At 38.5% G+C, this 26,264-nt stretch overlaps 1 protein-coding gene across 5 annotated transcripts in view; it reads right to left on the minus strand.

Annotated features, from left to right (window-relative positions):
- The window catches only part of ATG5 (autophagy related 5), a 119,215-nt gene that overhangs the window by 9,318 nt on the left and 83,633 nt on the right, over positions 1–26,264 (minus strand). For 2 of the 5 annotated variants that reach the window (XM_068937935.1, XM_068937936.1), the window contains exon 7: positions 13,137–20,614. The exons of 1 other annotated variant lie outside the window; for it this stretch is intronic. In XM_068937935.1, the coding sequence (XP_068794036.1) occupies positions 20,478–20,614 (137 nt within the window). In that variant the 3' untranslated portion in view covers positions 13,137–20,477. Of the gene's footprint in view, positions 1–13,136; positions 20,615–26,264 lie in introns of those variants that run through there. 2 more of the 5 variants (XM_009676913.2, XM_068937931.1) reach the window with 2 other exon arrangements.

Raw genomic sequence — 26,264 nt, forward strand, 5'->3', positions numbered from 1 at the left:
CTTACTTACTTAAAGAAAAGAGAGGAGAAAGAAAAAAAAAAGGAAGAAAGGTCTTTGTGCAGCTTAAAGATGCAAAGTGAAACTGTTTTGATAGGTTCAGCTCTCCCATGTCGAAAGGCCTAGAGTTGCTCATCTCTGACTTCTCTCCAGTTTATTCTGAGACGTGAAATTTTACTGATGACTTGACAAACTATGACATCCACAGTGCCTTCTGGCTCCTCAGAAACCGTGCCAAAGCACATCTTCAATGTTTCTCTGCGTTGATATTATCATATTGACCCTCTTATTATTATTATTTTTAATAGTTTTCCTTATTTTGACATATCTTTGCTAACATTTCCCTCCAGAGCTAAAAATGCCACTAGTGTGGAGTTTAAGCTCCTGGTAGCACACTCATCATCCCCACGACTGGGAACAGGCAGCTGGGGAAGAAAATTTTTAGGCCTGCACTGGGAAAGTGTCTGCATTATTGACAAATGATCACCGCCAGCTTTCCCGTGGATGCTAAGAAAATTATTAAGCTGCTAATGTACTTAAGGGAGGTTTGCCTTCAGCCTCCTCACAGGGACTCATCTAGCTTAGTACAGAACAGATTCGTATTGGTGGCCTGACTTTAGACCATCTTCATCTACCATCCACAGGGTGGATATTTAAGTCAAGATTGTTTTATGCTAAAGCATTTTAAATGAAGAGAACTATGTTTCAGCCTGAGTGATCCATGTCCTTGGTTAACCAGAGTTATCTCAAAGGGACAATAAGTCTACATGCCGCTTTTGAAAAGACGCAGTGCTTTTACTCTCTTCTGGTTTAGCAGAAGAGCAATTTAGCCACAGAGCTGGAGGAATCGGTAGACATTTCAGTTTGGACTGAGCGTCTTTCAAAAGGAAATGGTCTAGTTCACGGAAGTTACACAGGGGTTCAAAGGAGTGCATGATACTCACTAGCTTGTATCACATGAGAAAACCACCAAGGATTAAAAATCTATTATTCTCTGATTACTGTACAAATTTTCCTCTCAGCATTATGAAAGGAAGGTCTCCATTTCCCTGATGACAAATCATCTTCTACATTACCTAAATATGTACTACCTCGTGCACTCACTGTCAGCATTGTCTCACCCTTTGATTCATAGGAGGCAATAAAATAGGTCAAAAAAGAGGTAACAGGTGATTGTACCACCTACAAAATATTCACGCCTAATATGTTGTTTGTTAGGGTTGATGTTCGGATACTTAAGGTTTGTTTCCTGCTTATTTCTCCCTCTCTCTCAAGACAACTTCTTCTTTATCGCTTCTATAACGTCATGGTCAGTTTTAGCATTGATGTTTGCAAGACCATGTATGTGCTGTATCCTGCTTCAGTGCAATAACTACTATACCTCCCTGGAATGATTTTTAAAAAGCCAGGAATGAGGAAGAATGAAAATGGAATAAAAATCTAGTGCTTTGGAGACTTTTTGTCTTGGTACACATGTAAATTAAATTGTTTTTCTCTCCTCCCACCATTCCTGAGGTGGAATTAGTAAGGAGGAGCAAATCTCATTTCATGCTCTCTTGCAGCTTTTAAAACATAGAGAGCAAATGGTAAGCTTACCTTTTGTCTCGTCTTGAAACTTAAGTGAACTCTTACTGGTAACAAGTGAAATTAAACTGGTTGTTGCTGTTAAACTTCTGTGCTGTTTCCTCACATGAATTAGTCATGACCAAATCTATTTGGCAGTTGTCCTTACGAAAAAAACAGAACAGAGAGAAGGGTTAAGCACTCCCATACAATTTACCCAATAAATTTGTCATACCCCTTATATAGAGTTGTCCCTCCAGTTCTTCCTGTTCCCTAACATATCTGGCAGTTTGAACAATGTTGGCAATATTTGAGCAATTAGGCATTCCAAGTGGAAAGGTTAATACACATTACCCTCAAAAGTAGGGTGTGTTTTGTCTTGTGCCTTCAACCCTCCTTGATGAGCATTTATTGCACAATGACCATGAAGTAGGAAGGTCTTCTTTCAATTATAATGCAGTCTAGATTGCTTTGACTTAGTAAAAGGACAGCATTGCAATGGCTAGGATGAGACAAACATCTTGACTTGTGTGCTGTCAAGACAGTTAAGGAGATCACAAAGAGGAAGCTTCATTGCTGCTATCACTTTCTGAATATTAAAGCCTTTTTGCATACTGGTGCAAAAACAGGCAAAAGATAACTCATAAAAGCAAGCATCCTGGCGGAGCTCAGAGCGGTATTGGTCAGGAAGATAGAAGGTTTGCTGTTAATTTTCCCTTCTTTCGGTCAGGTGACACTGGAATTAGAGTTCCTTTTTGGCCAGCTCTAGCAGCAGCGCTTCATCCACAGTTCAAGCCCTGTGGGACAGCGCTGGGCAGGGCTGGAGAAGTCCTACTAGCTCACGCAGACAGATGACCCGCAAGATTGCCGTTCACAGGGAAAGGGACAAAACTCACTCCCTAAGCCTGCAAGTGCAGGAGATGAGACCTTCGATCCAAGCTGTCGATAAGACCAGAGAGCACCTGCAAGTTGCAATGCCAGCCTGGTCGTCCAGACCAGGCACTTCCATGTGGCCCCTCCAGGAGACGTCTATGTGGCCACGGGGATCTCTCGTGGAGTGCTGGGCCTCCCAGTCCCACAGGCTTCACCCTGGCACATCTGCCCTGAGGTCTCCCACTCAGCAGCCCGGCACGGGGAGAAACTGCTAAGAATTGGGCACTTGGCCTCTCCACTTGTGGCTAGTGGTATTTCCCTGACTGGGGTGATGTTGATGTTCATAATGAAGTTTTGGCAGAGAAGCAGAGACATATTGTAACTATTACCAGACTTTAAGTTTAGAATTTATCTCAATAAAGGACAAAGGATAACTCAGCTTGGTGGGGTTTTTTAACGCAGGTTTGGGTCTACACTTTCCATTACAGTGCCAGGTCTGGTCTTCACCATTGTCTTCCTTTGACCCAGAAAAACTTGCATGAAAATAATGTTAGTTAGAAAATAGTGGAACTGATAAGTCATTACAGGCACATGTGTGTCTCATTATACATCAGTTTGGTTTCACTATATATTTTACACTATGTAACATAAATTTCACTATGCACCACAAGTATTTCAATATGTGATAGTCAGAAAGTGGCAGTTTACACTAAAAGTTTCAGTATGTGGTAGGATATTTCAAATACTATAAATTCTCCTTTTAAATGAAATGCACTGTGTAGATTAGTAAGAAATGCAGTTGTTTTAGTTTACCAAACGTAGTTTTCTTTCAGAAAAGTATTTAGTACTGCATTGTTCAATTGCCATATTTATTTTTATTAGACATACTAACGAATGATTAAATGAAAACTTATTAACCATATACCGTACAGGATTCGGGCAACCTGACTATCATTTCTTAGATCTTTGAAGCTCAACTCAATTTATACTATTTTAACAATCCTCTGATATCTTGAAGTTCACAACAGAAACACGAATAAAGTTTTTCTACTCAAAGTATTATTTCATAGCAAACCTACTAAAACAACTCACACTTGCATGCTCTTCAAACAAAATAAACTTCCTATGGAGGGCCTGTTTTCTGCTCCTCCCCCTCCCCTTTTTTTTTAAATTGACTCCTCTTTGAACAAGTAAAATTTGAGGGACCTGAAAGCCCCTGCAAGGGTGAACTGTTAAAGCAACAACTAGGTGTACCAAGTCGCTCCATTTAACTGTCATTCACTGCAAAAGGTCATGATCGTTATTTCAATTGCAACAAGGAGCAGAGAGTCTGCCTTGAGAGCACTAGGCTGGTTATAACTCCCTTTCAAGGGAAAGGATCAGCTGACCATCTCAGTCATCATGTTAACCAGGCCTTTGGGTAGCAAACCTCTTCCCAGTTGCTAAGAAGAGGTATTCACTGCAATATTGCTACACCAAAAACCTTTGCCATATGTTAGAGATATCAGGTCATCATATTTCCACATATGACTTCCTTCAGCATCAAGAGGTACTGAATGCCTTTGAAAGATATCTGGCAAGTATCTGAGCTCCAGCCCAAGAGAGAAACACTGTCCAGCAACCTCTGCTCTGCCTTCTGCCCCTCAGGTATAACCGCAGAGATTATTTTCTAGCAGTTTTCAATGAATAATTTCAAAATGGTAACAGACTAAACCAAACTTTATTATTCAGAAAATCTCCAGGCCTTATCTACTCGCTCTTGCACGCAGACGATGACAACAGGGAGCCTGTCTGACTCTGAGTAAGCCACTTAGAAAGTTTCAAGGACCTGGATTAATTAGAAATGAGGTCTTTTAATTTAGCTCCTTGCCCTGTTGCAGGCCTAGCAGACCTCATTGGCTCCTTGCCAAATAGTTCAAGCACCTATTAACCAAGGAAAAGGTAAAGTGCGTGGGATGTAACATACTGGATTTCAGCCAAACGGCTTTAAATCTCCTGACCCACAACAGCAGCTTATTGGTGCTTGGAGGTCAAAGACCTTGGTAAAGCCCTGTTGACAGGTGCTCGCTAGCATAAAGTCAAACATATGGATCTTCAGATTAGACTCACTCTTTGTTTCCTTACATGTGGGGACAAAAGGGCCCCAAAAAGCAGACAGTGACGCTCTAGGGGATGAGCTGAAGTCGGTTTGTGCTCATTTTTAACAGCAAAACACGCCACTATGAGTGCTTCCTTAGCTCGCAGGAGCAGGAACCAAATGTTTACAGTATACAATTTGCTACCTTGTACTGCCTTCCAAAATTTAAAACTAGGACCAGCCTTACTCTTTATTTATCATCTGTACCTATCCTAAATAAATTCCACCCCAAAGACACCACAAATCAAAGCCCATGAGCCGCATCAGGTGGTTTTTGGTGACCAGGCACATCCGTATTGGACACGAGGCAGAGAGACAGCCCAGAGGGTGACAATCACTGCTTTCATCCGAGACAGGAGCTAGGTGCATGGGGAGTTGCCTTCTTGCAGCCTGAAACTTTGAACGAAGAAGTTTTCCCACGTGCCGCCACGCGCGCAGCCCTGGAGAAGCCCAGCTGTCTCTTGGAGGGTCGCTGGATGGGACTGACTAAAATAAGGGCTCATCTCTCCGCTCAGTCAGATACTTGGAATGAAACAAAGGTAATGTTTGTACGTGTGTGTTTGCTTCCCAGCGGGACTGAGCCTGAGCTATTCCTGTTATTCTTTAAGAAAAGTAGAAGAGAGAACTGCGCAAACTTTCCCATATTCACTTACTACCATGTTAGAGCTGGGCTGACACAGGTACAAAGCAATGAATTTATGCCACTGCCGATACTGCCAACAAAAGCTAAATTACAGTGATTTTTCCTGTAGTCAGGTTGCTAGTCCAACAGGTTTTACAGTGAAGGAAATATATTACACGTATCCTTCAAGACCCCTCCTAAACACTGCTAGGGTATAATTTTAGCTTACTCTTATTACTGATCATGTGTAATTGATGTCGAGCCATCCTTTAGCCATCGTGAAAGGGATATTATCTAAGCTGTTACGTTACTTTCACTAACTCACTTCATCCTAATACTTTAATATTTCTTCACAGAAAAGTCAGAACAGTAACACAAGTTCAAAAAATATATACCAACTCACTTATCAAATTCAAGCCTCTTCATTTGACCCAGTTAAGTTTCACTTGTAACCTGAAAGGCATGGATTCAGAAAAACAAATTACAGTGTAGCTTGATTCTCTGTCATGATTTCAGAAGCAGTTGGCATTGACTTGCAGAGCATAGTTTCATGTGTACTTAACATAGAAGTTTTTCATCTTAGCTGACTGAAGAAGCAGGACCATTTGTAGCGTATAATTAAGCTGTTGAGTTTCCATTGTTGTGACCTACGTTACATGACCTACGCAATATGACCTACGTTTTTTCCTCTTTACTCAGCTATGGCTGAAGCTAATATCTGTTCATCAAAATCCTTCTGTTTTGAATCAACGTATCTCCACCTATGCAAATCTGAGAGAAGTAATGCTCACAACTTTGTTCATATGCCCGATAGCTATAGCATTTCTGTAGAAGCAGAAGTCACTGCTGTGTTCATGTTTTACGGATGTTTCTCCATTTAAAGTCAACTTCTACAGTTTTTCACACAGAAGGCTTACATCAGCCTTATTTCCCCCAAATTTAGCACCAAAACATTATTATCAGCCCTTAATAGGCAAGAGAGTCTTGCAAAGTGACACCTTAAAGAAAAAACTTGATTAAAAGGGTGTCTTGGCATAGTATTAACATTTTCCATGTCAACAGCTTCCGGTAGGCTTTACCGTTGATTTTCTTCAAGTCAGTCTTTCTTTCTTCTTGAAAAGAGAAAAAAAATAGTAGTGCTTCTTTTAGTTCTGATTCATAACACCTGAGTTCAGTGTAGTGCTGAAAATCACATTCTGCTTATCTTACAGGAGGAGAAAGCCCAGCTAGACCAAATCTTTTCATTCATTCACAGCTGCAGACAAGTTCCTGCTTCTTAACCAACACTCTCTTCGTATAGGCGAGTGGTGCCCTTTGCTCCACTGGTGAGATTGCTTAAGAGTTTGTATTAGAAAGGGCCTTTCCTAGATGCTTGTACTGTGATTTTCATGCTGCAAGGCATTAAAAAAACTGCTAAATTCAGAATCTGTTGAATCCTACCTGTGTAGACAAGGAGACATTTTCCTGCTCTAGAACTGGAAATTTGCAACATTATTTACAAGGAGGGCAAAACACTCAGCTAGCATTTACAAAATGCTCCACAAATACAGGCTAAAGCCATAAAGGACACTCAGCGGTCACTGCCGTATCTTAAGCACATTGGCCAAATTAGAATAAATAGCCTGTTGATTTAAAGAAAAATCATGAGAGCCCCTCTGCAGTTGCACAGTGCATTTTACCTTCTGGCAAACTGCACAAAATGAGCAAACCACTTGTTTAATGCTGGATTTCTATACCTAACTATCTGCTGGTTCCCATTTCCCTAAAGCATAGGGTAACAGTGAAATAGTCAAATTTCACCCTGCCATAGTAACAAAAACCAGCAGTCAAAAATAGGGCAGCACAGAAGGATACTATAACCAGCAGTTGTCTTCTGAGGTTAGCATATCTAATCGTTTCCTTGTGTGTTAATTGATTTTTTTCCCCTCCTGACATCCCATTACTTCCATGAAGGTGGCAGATCCAAAGAGCTGAAGAGGGATAGACCAAACCCAAATAACTTCCCAGAGATTTCCAAGGACCCGGTAATCCTGGGATATGTTCAAGGAACTCAAAAGCTAGGGAGTGTCTTGGCTGCAAAGGGATTGTGCCTGGTATACACACTGAGGTATAAGCTTTGGAAAGGAAATTGCCCAAAAGGCACAAACCAATGCTGTTCCCAAGAAGAGTAAATGGCAAAGAGGAACATCATGGCTCTGGACAAACCCTGAATCACCACAGTCCATGCAAAATCCAAGACAAGGATACCAAAAAGTAACAGTGCTCTGATTTCATCTTGAACAACTGCTAGCGCAAAACGGGTTCTCACCTTCCCCTCAAAAGCTCTAGCTTTGGAATTCACATTTCTCCTTCAAATGCTTCCGTGGAAATAATGAAAAATATTAATACGTAACTCAAGAATCAATCCAGTTCCTCTGTACATCCCATGTAGACATACTCTATGACTTGGGGGCGGCAGGAGAGGGGAAGCTACATTGTCTTTTTCTTGCTTCAGATAGCAATACCCCAGAGCTTACTGAAAGCAATAATTTCCATCTGCCACATAACCTAGAAACCTGAAAATTGCTCTGCTAGTAGAAATCTAATACACCAGTGAGTAACCAGAAGCGACCTACTGCTTTCGTTCATGAACGGTCACAATATTCTGAAGACGCCGCGACTGCAATTTACAGTTCTGATATGTCTAGTAGGGCAGATTTCTGCTATTGGTCTCCAGACTAGTTAGTATATCAAGGGACAGGTGGGAAGAGAACAAAAGAACATGAAATATTGACTACTGCATAAGTTAATTTTTCTTTTTGATCTTCATTAAAAAAAAGAAAAACAGACTAATTTTGTCCCCTTCTTTTGAGGGAAAACTGCTAACAGCCCCCATTAACTACTTGCAGAAAGAGAAGTACTTTGAGAAGATGAGATTGTTTGTACACACAACCACCATATGTAGTAAAAAGTAATTTGAGGATATACTTGAAGTACTTCAGCAGCTGCCAACAACAGTTAAAGTCTGCAGCTGCCATAGTTTAGCCCATATGGGCAGTGATGTTGGTCATCGATGTAGTGACTACTGGTCATCGTCAGTGAGAGGGGAGATGTCATCCCCATCAATGCTCCGCGCTGCCCCTTATGCCATTACCTCTAACTTTTGAACTGATGCATCCACATGTCTGTGCCATTGCAGCAGAAGCACAGAGCAGGGTGGGGAGGAGAAGAGAAACCTGCTGTCAGCATCATTTCTGTAATCATATCAGTCGTAACTATTTGTTGACGCCAGGACTGGTCCAATCTCTTTATGATCAACTCACACAGAACACTCCAGGAAAAGCAAAGCATTGCTATCTGAAGGCATAACTTATTTGAACAGTGTGACAATTTTCTTCCTAACCACAAGTACAGGACTAAGTCTTGGTCTCTGTCTTCCAAGGCTTGGTGAACAGCAATGAACGTTGTACCTTACCATAGGGCAAGGACAGCTAAGTGTAAACCCAACCGTTATAAACTACTGCTAAGTAAGCATGCTAATAAGGCAGGAAATAGGTGACATCTTTCTTAAATTACTAAATCTAGTCTCTATACCCAGGCATAGGCTCTGGAAGCATCCAAATTGTCAATCACTCAAAATACAAGCTGTGGCCAGCCAATCCTAGGCAGCTAAAACTTAATGCCATGCATACAAGTCGAGATCAAACTGAGATACTCCACAAAGTGCGAGTGGCTGGTTTAGGGAGACTAGCAGAATTTTAAGTGAAAGATGACATCGTTTTTTTTTGTTGTTGTTTTTTTTTTTTTTTAACAAAAGAGTCTATCACTAGCAAACGCATAAAGCAAAGCTCTCAAGTTTGCTAGAAAAGGTATTTTAACTGATGAAAAACCTGTAGTTACTAAACTTGTCACAGTATTCACCATATATTTCTCAGTAAATGAGAAGTGGATGGCTACAAGCAGACAGGCCAGGCAACCATTCTCTTATTGTTACAGTAATTGGGATGTCTCAAGATTCTCAATTATGATAATGAAGTAACTATTGTGGTCTGATCTTGCTGAAATATTTTGGATATTGATGGTCCAAGGAATTTTGTTATTTTGTTTGACAAAAGAGGCAGAAACAGTATGTCTGCGTGATGAATCCTCACATAATCAGCCTCTCTGAGTCAGATCAAAGAAGAGGAGCTCTGTCTCAGACTGCAATATTCATCCTACTCTTCTTATTTATTGGGAGCCACGTCTACCAGACACAGTATTTTCCAGCAGGGAAAGTTAGATGCAGAATCTCCCTAACCAAAATGCCAGCTCCCCCTAACTATGTATGCAAACCTCAGCTGTATCAAAGCAGTCAAGAAAATGGTGCTGCATTCTATTGGTTCAAATTAAACAAGCCAACTGAAAGATTTTTTTAGATTTTATTTATGAGATGTGAAAAAGTTGCCTTCTGCTCTCCAAACCATAGTGCTAAATACCAAACACATTGTGAAAGGGGCGCCTCTATTATTCAAAACTTTTTTGTGTTCTTTTGGTACGTTAATTGCATTTAACATTTTGGTTAAACACACAAACAGGCCCAGCTTTTTGTTGTTGCTTCAAATGAAGCCAAAAGAGAACAAAAGGCATTCAACTGAACCACTTTTGTTTATAAACATATTAATTTTAAGAGCACTCTGTATACACTTAAAATGAATTTAAAGCAGTCAACCTTTGCAATATCATGCCCATTTTCACTGTATCCAAATAACGCATAAATCCAGATGCAGATTGTCACAAACTTCTCTGGAGAGCTCGGAAAGTTAAAAGTCAATGTTTCCTATTAATTAATAATTGTTTGCAGCTGTTCTGGCAAGTGATTAAAACAAAGTGTCTGTCTTTAATGTTACAATGTAAAAGTTTGTCTTCAGAGGCCTAAGCACCAAATGGGAACTGCCTCATTTGCAGAAAGGTGTCATACTTGAACTTGCTAGGCACATCTGTAAGCAAACGAGATGGGCAGACATTGCACCTGCCATTGCAATGACTTTCTATAGAGCGTCTGTTAAATTTACCTATTGAGCAGTTTGAGAGGAACATCAGTTGAGGTCATTAAAACAATACTTAATCTTAACGGAATATGATGCTATATGAAGGAGTTGTCCCATGCTCTCCCATAACCAAACCGTACAGGTTGCGCATCATTTACCAAAATGCCATCTTGTCAACTTAACGTCAAATGCCCTTTTTAACTACAGTGTTTTAAGCTTTAAAGGTGCTGTAATGTTTTGTGCTGTCCTTTCCAAACTCTAAACCATTATCAAGATATTACCGACACATTGCACGACATATGAGCAGATAGTTACACGTTACAGCTTTTCTGATTAGTTATCCCTCCACAGCATGATTCAATGCTGCTTCACTTGCCAAGGCTCCTTGTGGCCTACTATAATCGAAGACTGAAATTTCACCCACGCACCATTAGATCTACTAGGCTTCTCTAGGACAATACTGATCTGTTGAGCAGTGGGGGGCAAAGTATTCTCCTTATAGTCACATCATCTTTTATCAATCAAAATCTTTCAAATTAGTCAAGATCAATCAATTTTTTGTGTGTGGGGGGGATGGGGACCCCAAAGGCTTCTATTACCAGTGCCACACCATCTTTAGAAAATACAGCGAATGCTTCAGCTTTGAGAAAGACCTTCCACCATAAGTAGTGCTTATGGGCAAAATCCTTTATTCCTAACCGACCAATTCATTCTCCCAGTGAAACTGAAATAAAAGTTCTCATGGAGACAGAACTTTCACATCTCCGCAAAAGGAGGACAATAGATCCCAGGATACAAACTGAAGAACTCTGCTTGCAAACTGAAAGGTGCTCCCATTACGATAAGCACCAGTAAACTCCCTAGTTATCTTTCCACCCTCCCAAACACAGGACAGTTACGACTGAGAAATCCTTCTTTTCTGCTGCATTAAGAAACTTGATGAACTATTGAAAGTACAGGACCTGAGCTCCTCCCATTCTGGTACATCACGAGGGTTGCTGCTAGCTCCTTCTAGCTTTTGGCTTCTGGCTCTAGTTCTAAGAACTCTTGAGATAGTCTTCATTTGTTGATGCAGAAGGGTTTTTTTTTTTTTTTGGACTAAATAGCAAACTTTACATCCATCTCTGCAAGGCAATGAACCCAGATAAAGCTGCAGACTGTGCTGAGCAAGCAACAACATGGATATGTTCAGGGAGCTAGAAGGCTGAGGAATGCTCTACTGACAGAAATCAGAAGGACCAGAAGGCGAATGATAGACAGCTGTTATTCTGGAGAAGGAGACCCTTCCACCACTACAGAACGACATCCTTTCTACCTGATACAAATGGTAGAGAGGTACTTCAATGCTCCAGGCAAACAGTGATCCACCAAAATAGTGAGTAGAAAGACGAGAAAGAAAAATAGCAATATTCTCTTGTTTCTGTGATCCTATCAGCCTTTGCAAAATAAACTCCAACCTTTGTCAAGAAATTTCCAGCCTCACTATTTACACTTAATCACATCTCATTGCACAGGGAAATAAGATAAAAATCCCAGCCACTGACTTGCTTCAAATAGCACCAATACCAGTCAAGGAAGAGATCCCTGTTCTAAGGTTACTTCAAGTTATACTGAAAATGCTGTTTGATATAAATAAGTCTTAAGAAGAAGATTAAAGGTAAGGATGGGTACTCAGATTCATTACTATAGGACAAAGGTATCCACCTTTGGTACGCTTGTATTGTATCGGCAATAATTACTCATTTTCACGCTCCCTCGACAATGCTAGAGAAAGCACTCTAGTCTTACTGAGACATAAGCAAGCTGTTTACCCTGGGACACTGGGAGGTAAAACTTAGCTATTTCTGTGTAACTCTGAAAAGCAAATACTCTTTTATTGTGTGGCAACTGTGCCTCATGCCCATACCTTAAGAAGTTAAGGCTCTTCTCTTATTTGATGGTATCCACATCCGCTTCAATGCAGTGTCTTCACAAAACATTAGGATCAAATATGTTACAGCTCATGCTAATCAAGTATTATATTCAAGGTTAAGAACGCATTTTTATCCTATGCAGGTAACATCTTGCAGCAGAGAGTTACCTGCTGATGTTGCAAACTGGGTGTCTTTGATTATTTCAGCATCCTCTAGTGATGAATAAACTCCCTCTAAAAAATAAAAATTTTTTCTTGAACTCTCAAGCCTCCTGATATCATCAAATGTTTGGGAATAGAAGCTGTGTGTGGTTTTGAAGCGATGTTAATTGCACACAGCAACACAAGCAAGGATTGATGAGAGTGCCAGGAGAGGGAGGGGAATTGTGTAATGCTATTGTGGGCCTCCTCAATACGCCATCACATGATCTTGATTAGTTTTCCTTTTTGAAAGTTTACAGAAAGCTGATTACACAAAGACAGCAAAAGAAGTGTGAATGAAGGTAGGTAAAAGTCTTTGTGGATACTTCAACTTACTTCAGTGCCAATTTTTAAAATGCATTTAATTTACACCTCCTGTTATCTAGCTAGCAGCCTGTGTGATTACCCAGACCAAGTCTCTGTCAGAGGTGTGGTTCAAAAACTTGAAAGACCTAAATTTCAGAAAGCCCTGAAATGATAGCTCAAGAATTCATCTTCATGCCCAGTAGCTATACTTCACTTTTTTCATCAATCAAAACATGCAACAAAAAAAGAAAGGACTATTTTATAAAAAATGGTGACACCCAGATGGGGGAGGGGGGGGCAGGGAGAGAAGGGAGGAGGTAGGCTTCAGAGACAGAAATCTTTTTTTCCCCTGCCCCCGTTTCAAAAGATACCAAACCCAAAATGCTTTACAGAGGCCAGAGGGAATCTGATTCCCTGCCACACCTCCCAGAGGAAGCCAACCTCAGCAAAACCCATGAACGCATTCACATTTCAGCAAGAGATAAAAGACCAAGTAGTTCCTCTTATTGACATACAAAGAAACACCCACAATATATTTCATGGAAAGTGTAAGAAGACGCATAGGATCTCGCCCTCTTACCATTTAAATAATGGAATGCACGACGAGAAGTAGGACACCAATAATTTCACTGAAAACAGACATTTTGATTTCTTAGTGAAGGACACTTGAGCAATACATTAAGCATTTTTTTTTTTATTGCCACAATGGCTATTATCCCAATGATTTCCTCAATAGCTGACAGGTGCACTTATGTTTTTACATGCAATAAAATAAAACTGGACAGTTTGAGTAAGGGAGCAGATTCCCCAAATTGGCTGCAAATCTGCCTGGATAGTTTAGTAAAAACCTAGCTCAGCAGAAAGGTAAAAGTCCTTGTGCGTTTTCCTGTTTAAAGGTGCCAAACTGTAGAGAGCAGAAATGCTAGTGATTAAAAACAATATGTCCTCTTCCTACAGTCTGTGTATGAATACTTACATCTTTTTCTGCAATTAAGCCCAATAAAGCATCATCTTATTCTGATCGGTAAATGAAACAGAAATGGTTTGCGACCAAAACTGGTTTTGATATTTATTATATGTTGAAACTTTATTCTGCTATTATGTACGAAATATTCATAAAAGTATAAAAGATACTTCAGAACCACAACGTAATTAACTTCTGTGACACAAAGTTCCACAAATGAATTCATCTTCTGCTCCCTGAGTAAAAAAGAAATGCCGGTGATTCAGTTTTCCACAATACATCAGGAAACAATAGCAAAAATTGGCTGTGCAAATGTTGTCTAAATTTTGTGCAGTATCTCCTGATTCTTGGCAGTTGAATACTCAAGGCCCAGGTCTAGAATCTGTTGCAGAGGAAGAAATCCTGAAATGGTATTTTTAAAAATAAAAGCCTTCTTAAGCAACATGCTAAAATAACTAGGTTAAATATACCCTCTTAATTACATCGTTCACTCCAGGGAACACCAGGGCTACGAAAGACACGAGGTGTCAGACGTTGCACTTAGCACATGAAAGCCAGCAAATCACCTTCACGGGAAGGAAGGAAAGGAAAACACATGGTGGAAGCTCTAAGATTATGAGTGAACACAAAATCGTGCAGAGATAAAGAATCCAACCCTGCCATTTCTCTCCTCACTAACTGCTTTACTCTCAAGACCCACCTTCACTGCCTTTTCCTGTTGCCCTGTTCCCTCTTCTGCATGTTTCTGTCTCTCTCCGCTTTCCTACAGGGCTACCCAGTTTGTGGTATCAGCCAGCAGAAACTAACTTGCACCTCAGATGTAAAAGGAGAAGCTTAAAACTAGGGTCACAGAGTGCTCTAAAGATCAGGGTTTTAGTCACGTTCACTTTTACAGTTATTACTGTCAAACATACAAAGGAACGAAGAAAACTTTAGAGCAACAGGCAGGGCGCAAGCTGATCTCTACTCAGCTGAGGTAATGGATGAAAAAAAAAAAAAGAGGAAGCAAATTTAGAAAAACAATGAATTTGAAAGTAAGGGATAAAACTAGTATAATACAATCGTCACAGTGGAAATAACGAACAGCCCATATGACTTCCTGGGTCAGAGCAGTGCTTGAGAGTGTTAGGGTCCCTCCCACTGACTGATCTCTGCCTCTGATTTGCCTTGCACACACTTGGATAAACTTTAAAATGCAGGAACACTAGCTTATTTTGCTAATTTTGAACTGTGGAAAAAAAAAATCCAGTGAGAGTGTCTATACATATGACTGATGGAAATCAAACCTCCAAAGTGCAGATTATTTTGCTTAAAGCTAGAATATCATAGAAGATGCATGTTTCTGACCGACAGTTTCCATTCTGATCTTCAGCTCTGTGGTGATGAAAATACATACAAGTGTCTCTGTTCAGCTCCCATGCTGAAAGAATTACAAACTGTCTTTCTTTAAGCAGCAGTTGGGACACTACTGACCCTAAGCAACAAAATCCCAATATACGCAAGTAGAACGTAATGCAAAATAGCACTCGGCTTCTCTATGTTGTTTTTCATTTGCAGAACCCTCAAGAGAGTCCACAAAGCATTTCCAGTTCGAAAAATGTTCAGAGCAGCTTCAGAGCTGGGAATCTCGTCCACATCCTCCGCTCTAAGATCCTATTCACTGAACCACACTGTACCCAGTATTTCTATTTTTAATGATACACGTGCATGAAATAAGGCATCATCAATTTTGCATTAGGTATGCGAGCATTCTTGCTGGTGCGTCTCACTTTTGGGCACCAACTGAAGGCTTCACAAGTAAAAGCAGGGGAAGCTTTGTCAGGCAGCTAACAGGAAGAAAAAAAAAAAGCCCTGTACCAGGTTTTCATTTCCATAATTAATTACCTGGTAAATATAAAAGCACCGTTTCTCATAAAACTATCTCATGCATATGACAGAGGCAATTAAAAGGGGTGGGGGTGGGGGTGAGAATTCAGATAATAAAGCTACTGACTATTTTTTTCCAGCACAGCTTAGTTTTCTTTAAGGAAGACCTAATTTCTAGTAGCTTTTAAGATGCACACATGAACTTGCAAAACATATTTCACAAAATCTACTGAACAAGTCTCCAAATTCTAGGAGATGCAAAACACATCACACATCACCTTCACCCCTTCCACTGTATAAACTCAGAATTGTCACAAATACTAAGATGGGAATATAATGTGTCTTAATAACTACATCACACATTTGTTCCCACAACTCACTCATTTTATTGCATCTCTTGACCTATATTAGTGAAACGATGCAAGAATTAAGGCTTTTAAACGTCTTCAACGGAAAGCACTGTTTTAAAATCTGATGCATTTTGGCAGTTTTGAGTGCAGCAAAGTCAAGCCCATCCAACCTCCAGGTTTAGCATGGCGTCTGACTGCCTCTCATTCTGCCCAGAGTGCTTTCTATCTAATACTATTTAAACAATGTGAAAAACTGTACCTTTAAATTTCATATAATTGTAGCTATTTTATATATTTTTTATATATATATAACTGAACTACATAAAACTAATCATTTACCTGTTTGTCGCGTTTGAAAGAACTTTTATTCTTTTGTGTTCTTCAATCTACTCTTTAGAGAAACTGATGTTTTATTTCACAGTTTAAATAACTGAATTACTTGAACCTCGCAGGCATGAAAGGGGAAGGAAGGAAAGAAAACATACATCTCGTGATCATTTTAAGCTCTTCTTCCACAAACTAATGTGACAGTATGACTTAAAACTACAGAAATCCGAAATCTACTTCTGAGCATTTGAAACTTCACATCTTTGTGCATCTCTAAAGAAATATTACTCAGGTTCAGTATGACATTTTGAAATGTCACCAGCATTGTCTCAAAATCAGAAGTTTTAAAACAGAACAGACACCTACCTGCTTTAATTTGGAAATCCATTCTACATGTAATATGATATTCTAAAACCCTCTGTATATATCCTTTCCCATCCTTAGTTTAAAAAAAAAAAAAGGCCACTCACTTCAGGAACCTCTTTCCTGTCCAAATAATCAGGGAGCGCTAAAATCAATGGCTTAAGCCATTTTCTGAGAGCCTTTTTATTACCCTGATATAGCCACAAACTTTGAATCATAAATATTTTTAATTAGGAAATATTTTCCCCTGAAATAAACTTCTGCCACATCAAGAAAGTAACATTATTTTCTCTGTAAAGGCCTTTCAGAGTAATTTTGTTTGTGCTGGAAGGTGAAAGTCGGGTTCACTCAAACTCCACATTTCATCCATTTGCAATATCAGAAGAATTGCACTCACAGGAGACCTCCCAGTCACAAACCTAGTTCTCCTTCTAGCACAATTTGATAGTCATCAATATCAGTATTAGGCTTATACAAGTATGCAAACAATTTTAACTTCTACATATAGGAATAAAATTCAGCATAGGAATAAACACATTCTCTACCTTACTGCTATATTTGTAAGCAAAATAACCCCTAGATTGTTTGGAGAGTTTTAAATGACTACTGCACATAACGTTCATTTTGGAAAGTGCCTATAAAAAGCATTCCTCTGTCCTTTTTTGTTAAGCCTCTTGATTTGCTAAATTATCACCGACAAGCACGTCACACATTTGTTTAAAACATCCTCTATAGCAAAGAGCCACTTTTTACGCCTAAGAGTGTGCCAATACACTTGTACATCTGAGATGCAGATTTTCCTAAATACTGAAAACAGAAAACCACCAAAATGAAAGTCATCATCAGCGCCATAAATAAGGATTTGTCACTCAGATGTCATTCACCATAGAAGGAAGTGAAAAATGCCTTAATTATCATACCACAAATAAACCAATACTGGAAGTGATGATCAAAACCGCTCATCAGCTGATAGCTATCCAGCTATCAGAGCAAAACACACAAGGACACAGAATGGAAAGGACTTTCCCAGTCACTGACTCCCATGGCGGCTGTCACAGGCAACCAGCTCTTACCCTTATCATATATTAGTCTTCATATTAGCTTATTCCACAGCCCCTAAAACTCTTTGGAGAGGAGTAACTTGGTTTGAAAAAGCTCAATAGTTTTCCTTGACATAAGTTTATTAATAGCTAGTTCATACTGCATGTTTCTCTCTGCCTGAGTTGTCCTTAACATTAATATCTCTTCTTCCCATTCCTGCAAGTCTTCTGTCATACACAAATATTCCCAACAGCGACAGCGAATGCAGCAACAAGCCATTTTTTGCCTTTTTAAAACTATGCTTTACTTTGTTCATTGGATACACTTCGATTCTAAACTTAGAGGAATGTGTGTTTATTTGCCACTTTCCATGAGCACTGAAATGAATTTAGTGAGTACTAGTTTAGACTCTGACCAGTTTAGACTGAATCTGTTTTTTCAGAAGTTACAGAATTTCACACTGAAGAAAAACATGTAATCAAGCCACAGTGCACCTTCTGTTACTACTGTTATTCACACAGCAAGGCAGTGAAAATAAAAGAGAATGATTAAAATCAGATATTAAAAATCAGATATAGTTACAATCAGATAAAGCAAAGATACCATTTTTGTAATGTAGTGCTTTTGTTCAGACACATCTTTCTACCAGCTTTATGTAAATAAACACAAAATGTATTTACTTAAGTATTAGTAAATGTTTTCCTTCTGTCACTCCACCAAACAAAGATTCTTATTTAGCTGGAAATAAAGACAGACTCAAACTTTATTTCATTTTTTAATAAAGTTTAAATAGTTAAAATAAGAGGAAAGAGTATGTTTTAAAGCCAAGCTTTTTATTGTTTGTTTCACGCCAGGCTTTAAAAGTTGGATTTACTAGCAAACATGGGCCATGAGAAGAGAGCTGCATACTTAAAATGCTGGTGTAGAATATGCTAAAACAGGCAGTGACTTCTCCAGTTTACCTTAAAACAAAGGAAAGTCTTTATAGTTTTTCTTTTTTAAATGCACTGCCTCTTATATTTATCCTGGATATCAGAAAATTGTCCCTATGAAAGGCTTTTTTTCCTTCTAAATATGAAGACTCTACAAAATATTTGCTTTATCCATTGGCAGTACGTTGAAATTCTCCAGAATATTTAGATGTGGCTGCCTATGAAAGTTTATACATGCCAATTCAACCCTGTAAAAAAAAATCCAGAGTTGAAAATTAGAATAATTCAACCAAATCATCCCTCTAAAAGAATATTATATTTCCATCCTTCATTACACAGATCAACATATTTTGTTTCATTTTAAAAATTCTTCATGACCTGCAGAATACAGCATGTATTTATTTCACTGTTACTTTTCTCCTTCCATTGCCTTAACGCTTTTTCCTCATTTACATTTTAAACACCATTGGTTCTACTGACATTTTTGTGCCCTTGGGGCTTTTCTAGCCTCAATTCTACCCTTGCCCAAAGAAATCCTTTCCTCTTCTCCTTAAAGAGCTTTTTGATGGATTTGCTTTGATTTTCATTTTCTTCTTTTTCAGATACAGGCAAGTATCCTACCATAAAGGCAGTGTGGAAACAAAACAGAATGGCAGCAGAACATTTGCAAGCCCAGACTCACCAAGAACTTCAACAGCTACTCTTTCTCAAAGCAAAAGGTCCTATTTTCTTTAGAAAATGTAGTTGATAATATGTTTACTATAAACATACTCTTGTGCCACAAACAACTGAAAACTGTAGACAAAGTAATATGGCACACAGTTTGATGAATTTAACATAATGTGGAAAAAATGGCAGAATCCTAGTAGCAGCTGTAACAGTAAACAAACATTTAAAAACCAAAGCAATCCAATAACCTAAAAATACATCTGCTAAATTAAGGGAAAAAAATCTATGCAATGAGATTATAAGCTTTTAAATTTCAGACTGATTGCCCAGGGACCACAGTAAAAAACTAAACTCAGATGAAAAGCAGTATTAGCTTGGAAAAGCCTCAGCTTTCCAAAATTCAAAATTATTAAAAGGAATACATCTTTTCATCATACTATGATTTAACTGTTTTCTAGTCTATGGGAATAAACAGCAGGATACAATAGTTTGCAACAGCCATTTACTTTTTTTTTTTTTTTAAACTAATTTAAGAAAATAGTCTCACAGAAAAAAAATTAGATGAGCACAAAGAAATGCCATGACAAATCCTGAGACAAATTATCCTACATCGTTGCTATTCTATGAAACCGGTTTGAATAATAAACATACTGGAGTATACTAAGTGACTGCATACAAATCAAAAGTATTTGTAAATTATTAAGTTGTGCATGTTTTTAAATGACAAAACATGCTCATGGGTTTACTTTAAAATCTCTCACTGCTTGTTATCAAAGTTAAAAGATCATTTGCATACCAATACACATACTGTAAACATGAAATTCTCATTAAGGAAAGATGGGTTTACAGTAATTTGATCTTTTACAAAAAGCTATTGGTAACTGAATCTCTCAGTGTCTAACTTTCTAGAAAATTAAACCAATGTTTCCACTCTCAAAGTTGAAACACTACCGCTTTAGGAAATACCCCTGTTTATTTGTTAATCAGAAATACAATCAAGTGACATATTTCCATTTGCTCTTCAGGCTGACAGTTTCAGCTTCATTCTATTTTACAAGAAAACAGCAGACTTGCAGAAGTCCTCTGAAGTCTTTCATATCGCAACTGAAGTTTAATTACAGCAGTGAAGAAAAGCAGTGGTGATGCAAAGTAAGATCAGCCCAATTGCCCCTATCTGCTGATAGGATCTCTCTTCCTGTTTGGCTCGCAGCAGTGAGGACTTCTTGTTTTGTTTCGTTTTTTGTTTTTTCTGGTCGGACTGCCTCCATCAAGACCGACAGAAGCAAAAAGTTGACATGCCCTTATAATTCGAGCTTGAGAGTGATCCTTATACCAGTATAGCTGAGTTTCAATCAGTAGGCCGGGGAATGATACTAATGTGAAGAAAATTATCTGGATAGCTCATATGTTCGCTTAGCCACTGTATTGGTGTTTCCAGCATTGGCTCAATGCCGTGAATCATCACTTGAGTCTTCTTTTCTCCATCTAATTCAAAGAAAAAGAGAAATCACTAATTCCTCATTCAAAATTCACAGAAGGATTAAGCATATAGTTAATTTACAGTGGATGCAACTGGTGTTACAGAGTTCAACATGAACAGAATGAAAAGCAGGAAATATTGGTATGGAGAAAGCTGAGAATTTTCTCATCTAAAACAGAAACCTTGAGTTAAAATTAATTCCAAGAAAAATTTGGTTAAAACAAAACTTAATGAAAGTGCCACTCTGCTTTACTACTTGCAGCTTCTTTCCTACAGCTTCCTGTTAACCTAGCTAAGGCATATCTATCTCTCTCAGTTATAGCCATATGAGGTTTGTAAAGATCCTGCTTCAGACGTTGAGCTTCTTAAAAATACAACTTCAGGAGCAAGGTTCAACACTTTATGTGTAACACAGCTTTTTCCACAGAGCACATGTAGTATGTCACGATATCTATCACCAAAAACATGTTTATTCCTGAAGTGATTTTATTTGGCTATGCATTACATACTTAATATTCAGCAGCATTACTGAGAGTAACTCAAAGGCTGAGTTGGCATCAACTTTTTCTCACTTACTCTCATCTCGTGGAAAAGCTATGCTAGTAAATGATTTCCAGTATGACAAGAATATATTCTAAGAGTATTTAAATTCTTTTTATTTATACTTGTCCCGAAGGATGCAATTACTTTGATCCTTTGGTTTAAATGATGGGAACCAGCTAAAGCAACTGAAATAACTATCACAAAATGAACTAAAAAAAACCCAAAAAACAAAAAATGAAAATTTATTTCAGAGTCTCGAGAGGAGAACAGCATTTGAAATATGCTCCAAATAATAGTTAGGGGGAAAAGAAAGGAGACAGTGACCTTTTACTGTTTTTGTACTATACTCGGGCATTCTCACACGGACCTACCACAGTGAAATCCGCAGTTAGTGCTCAGAAACATTATGGCCTTCCCTAACTGGCATTTTCTCTCCCCTCTCCCCGAGAAGCGAGGACAGTACACACCAGATGACCGTGCTGCCCAACAGCTGCACCAAAGGGAGCAGAATCAAGGAACGACTGGACCATTACTGGCTCTTTCATTCTGTTGCCCTAGTTATAACATAATTCTTATTTTACAACACAGATAAAATCTGACTCATGTTTGGTAAGCAAAATGATTTGGCAACTGTCTGAAGAAGTTTGTTTTGTAAATGTGTATCTATGCCAGCACAGGCTAAATCATATGAGGGACAGTTACCCTTGAATCTTCCTTCTGTTGGCTTCATCCTAGTAATAAACTCCTCCTGAAGATACAAACAGCTATGTTTGTCCAAAATGTAGCAATTTACATTAGTTATATGCGATCTGCATGTGGTATCATATTCTCTACAAACCCTTGATTAAACATATATAGCTTGATTCTATAAATAACATAGCAGGCACATTATCACACTGAATTAAGCATAAACATTTTATTACAGACAGGTCAGAAAATGGACCACTGTTATTTGAAAATAAACTATTGGTATTTCAAATCAACACGGATATTTATTGGTCTGAAAGTTTATCAGTCGGGTTGTCAAAAATATAAAATCCGTAAGAAAGAGATACTTTGCAGTAATCAAGTTTTGCAACAAGTACTTAGGTCACATCTAAATATTTTTTAAAATAAAGCAATTGTCCCAAAATTATTATATATATGATTATATTATATATATTAAACATATATTTCAACTCTTTTCAAATTAAAGCCCATACATGGTATTCCATAAATTAACCAAAGTTGACAGTCATTTACATTTCATATTAGTAGTTAATTCTTGGAAGCAAGTAATTTGCATAGGAGGCAGAAAAGACAGTACTACTCCCTGAATTCCTTTTAGAGTGATTTTGCCACTTCATAACCTGCTGGAAAAAGCCTGCATAGTTTAATGAGGAAATAACTTTAATGAGAGTCAAATATCATCCCAGGAGGACAGAATTGCACTCTACATGCCAATATAAAGGATATACTGCTGCAAAATTATCTGATCATGCATCAAACAATTTGTACAATAATTTAGACACATTAGCCTTCAAATTCTTTTCTGAAGAACTTATATTTTTCCACTTCCTCCAGCTTTGATATTCGAATCATACCCCTACATATATCTTGTTCCTACAGCTGTGTCATTTGTGAATTTAATAAGAACACTTATTAATGGGCTGAGTGATAGAAAGAAACAGAGAAGTCTGCTCAGGATAGATTCTTTAGTTCTTTTTTCCTTTTCAACAGTGAACCATCATTGGTAATCATTCTTTAGGTAGAAGTTACCTGCTGAATTTTGTACCTCCAGAGGTGTAAAAAAAGTTTTCAAGAATGTGAAGAATGTAGTGCCAGAAATTTTACTTAATTCAAGAAATATCTACTATTTCTCTTTTATCATCAATACCTGCAGCCCACTGAATATAAAAATAAGATTAATTTGAAACTAGTCTGTTCATGTCAAGTGCATATTGGCTATTACTCATGTCCTAGTTAACTAACCAATGTTTATGAACAGTTAGTCTAGGTTCAGATTACATCATATCAGCATTAGTACTGTGCTAGCCACCTGTACACAGTTGACTGTTCTCAGTGAAAACTTATGCAAAAACAGATTAAATGCTTTGGAACTTCAGTATCATCTTGTTATTAGAAGAAAAGCTTATAAACACTTGCCTTGATTTTTCTTGTACTATCTGACAATAATTTTTATGGGTGGGTGGGTGGGTGGGTGTGTACACTGATTTGATGCTTCTTGCTTACAAATGAAATGCCGTTTATCTGGGTGTTCCCATTCCCCACTCCCCCCCCCCCCCCCCAATTTTATCTCCACTTTCCCATACAAATGTTTTATTCTACTCCTCAGCAACCTGAGTAAACCTCAGAGGTCAATGAAGAGTTTATGGTTTAATTAAAGTCTACATCTCTGCACTAGTGTTGTTTGTGCCTTTGTATCATCTCTGACAAGGCATCGCTTCTTAAGTCCTTTTCCCCTTGAGGCTTGACTAATAAGTTCTTATCTACCAACTCTGTATTTACTGTAGCCTTCTTTCACAAAACTCATTCTTTTTACTTTTAGTATTTTCTCCTCCTTTTGTTATTAAGGACCATAAACTCTCACTCTTAAAGCCACATTTACCCAAACTTTTTTCAAATTCCATGTTTTCAATAACTTTCCCATTTTGAATCACATCCAGAGGTTCTCTCTGATAAATGGCTCCTCCACTTTACATAGCAAAAACCTGTCAACAGCCATGCGTTAGAAGAATTTGCTGGAAAATACTCTCGTTTTCTCAACAGGTGCCTGCCTAATTAGCATCCACCATTACCACTATCATCGGGGTTCCGGATGATTTGCTACCTGTTCATGAAGCTTCATTCATCTGGTTTACATCTACAATAGATTTGCATCATATTTTTCATTATTGCTTGTAAACTTTTGGGAGTTGTAGCTCACTTTGTATGCATCTTGTCACATCAAGAGTTTTCCTCTTTCTCCCCAACGCATACTCTATGATAATACAAACTGGAAGAGAGACTGACAAAATGCTTCTATAAACTAAAAGTGTACAAGCGGCTAAACAGAAAATATACGAGGGGTGTAAGATTTAAATGACTTAGCTACAATGAAGATTAATATCGTATCATTGGACCAGGTCTGTAAAAATAGGGAGAAATAACTCTGCTCATCTGTTGTGCATGGGGTCCAGACTTGAGATGATCATAACTGTCAGTACTCATTTTCACAATATTCAGTAATGTAGTAAGACCCAGGATTTTCTTGAAATCAAGGAATTTATATTTTCCAGTCACCCCATTGACTTTTTTCCTTCCTAAATCAAAACAGAACTGAATTACATACTGGCTATCATATGACCTAAAGATGGTTTCTTTTACTCTGTTGCAAACCGAAGAGGAGGATAATGAAAACATCAGAAAAATAAAAGCACGGTAATGAATATTCCATAGAAAATTTTATAATGTGTGTACATAGTAACCATTTACTTAAGATCAAAGCATTTGTATATCATAGCGATGCACAAGTTATAAATACTGCTTCAGCACTTACAAGAAAGCCTCAAGACCTATTACGTCAACCCCTGTCAGGGTGGATGTCCCAGGCTTAAGTAACTTTCCTTTGCTTTTGCTGGGAAAATGCATGAACTCGGAAGCTACTAAAACATAAACCTCTGAAAAATCACTTGTGGCCTAGGATGAGCGGAAGTTATAAGACTTGTTGCCAAAACTTCACCATCTGCAGGAGGTATAAAACTATGCTTACATGTTGTGTCTTAATACATTTTGGGGACATTTCAAATCACTTAATTTAGACACCCTAACTTAAAGGTTGCGACAGTTAAAGTAGGCACCTGAATCAGACTAACAAATCAGACTATGTCAGGTCAGAAGCCTTCCAACTCTCTGTATAGAAAATGGGGAGAATCAGGCATCTGCTTAAACACTGCGTTTCCAGCAGATGTCTTCTTCTCTATCATCTATAAAGGTGCCTCAGCGTTCCTAATCAGGAAACCACCTCTATCCCAGCAATAGAAAATGCAAGTGCCTAAGAGTAGAAGAGTGGGAAAGGACTACTTCTGGCAAAGGTGCATATTTCAGCCATTTTTTTCCCCCCAGATTAGCCCCACAAGGCTCAGCGATGCTGCAGCTACATGCTCCCTTTCACCTGCCCAGATCAGCTTCTCTAGCCTTTCCAGAATCCTTGGAGGGGACGCCTCCCTCCTGGTCTGTGGCCTGAAGCAAGCACCCGTCTGGGCAATTTAGCTTGTTCACATTCTTTCCCTGATGGTCACTGCAAGATATCCAGGATTTTGCAAAAATTTCCCTGGAGCGCTTCAGTGAGATTCCTCAATAGGCAAGTCCTCCCTGTAACTAGTGCCAGAACCTCTCTGCAGTCATCCAAACAGATGACGCAGAAACTACAGCTCCTTATTCAGGAACGCTAAGGACATGTGAGAGGGTAGACGTGTTCTGTGCTTGAAACTCTTCCTCAAAATTGGGAACTGCATATTTAGTGGGGCAGCACCACTTACTGCATTGGCTTTAAAACCTTAAAAAAGGAAAATAAGATCTTGTGCTCCAAACTAGAAAAATCAAATAATGTGCTTCTTGCATGATATACGGCCACAGGACTACACTGGACAAGGATACTAAAAAGTTTAAGGAGGGAGCATAACCAAGGAAAATACCATACAGTAGCAGCACTATGAATAATGTAACAAGACTAGCTTCCAGCTCTTTCAGCTGTGAAACAGGCCATAAATATCTGCTTGCTTATCTTCAGATCACATAACTGGTTCTGGATTAAATGATACTAAAGATATTCCTGACAACATATTACATCACACAGTAAGAAAACTCATTTTGAGGCAGAGTGACAAGCAAGTGAGTCCTCCTCCTTTTGCGGATATGGTTTCCTGCTTCCCCTTCCCCTTAGGCTGCCAGACAGAAAAATAGATAATTAGGAGCAGTTACTTTGAAGTAGCCAGCATACTCTTTGACAGTACGTGCTCAGAATCCAGAGACATGCTGATATCTTTACCAGGAAGATTTTCACCTAGCTCTTTAGGATCTCTTAGATTTTTTTTTTTTTAAACCAACAGATAACTTCTTGTAATGTGCTTC

This window comes from Struthio camelus, chromosome 3, assembly GCF_040807025.1.
Source record: "Struthio camelus isolate bStrCam1 chromosome 3, bStrCam1.hap1, whole genome shotgun sequence".
Lineage (NCBI taxonomy): Eukaryota > Metazoa > Chordata > Aves > Struthioniformes > Struthionidae > Struthio > Struthio camelus.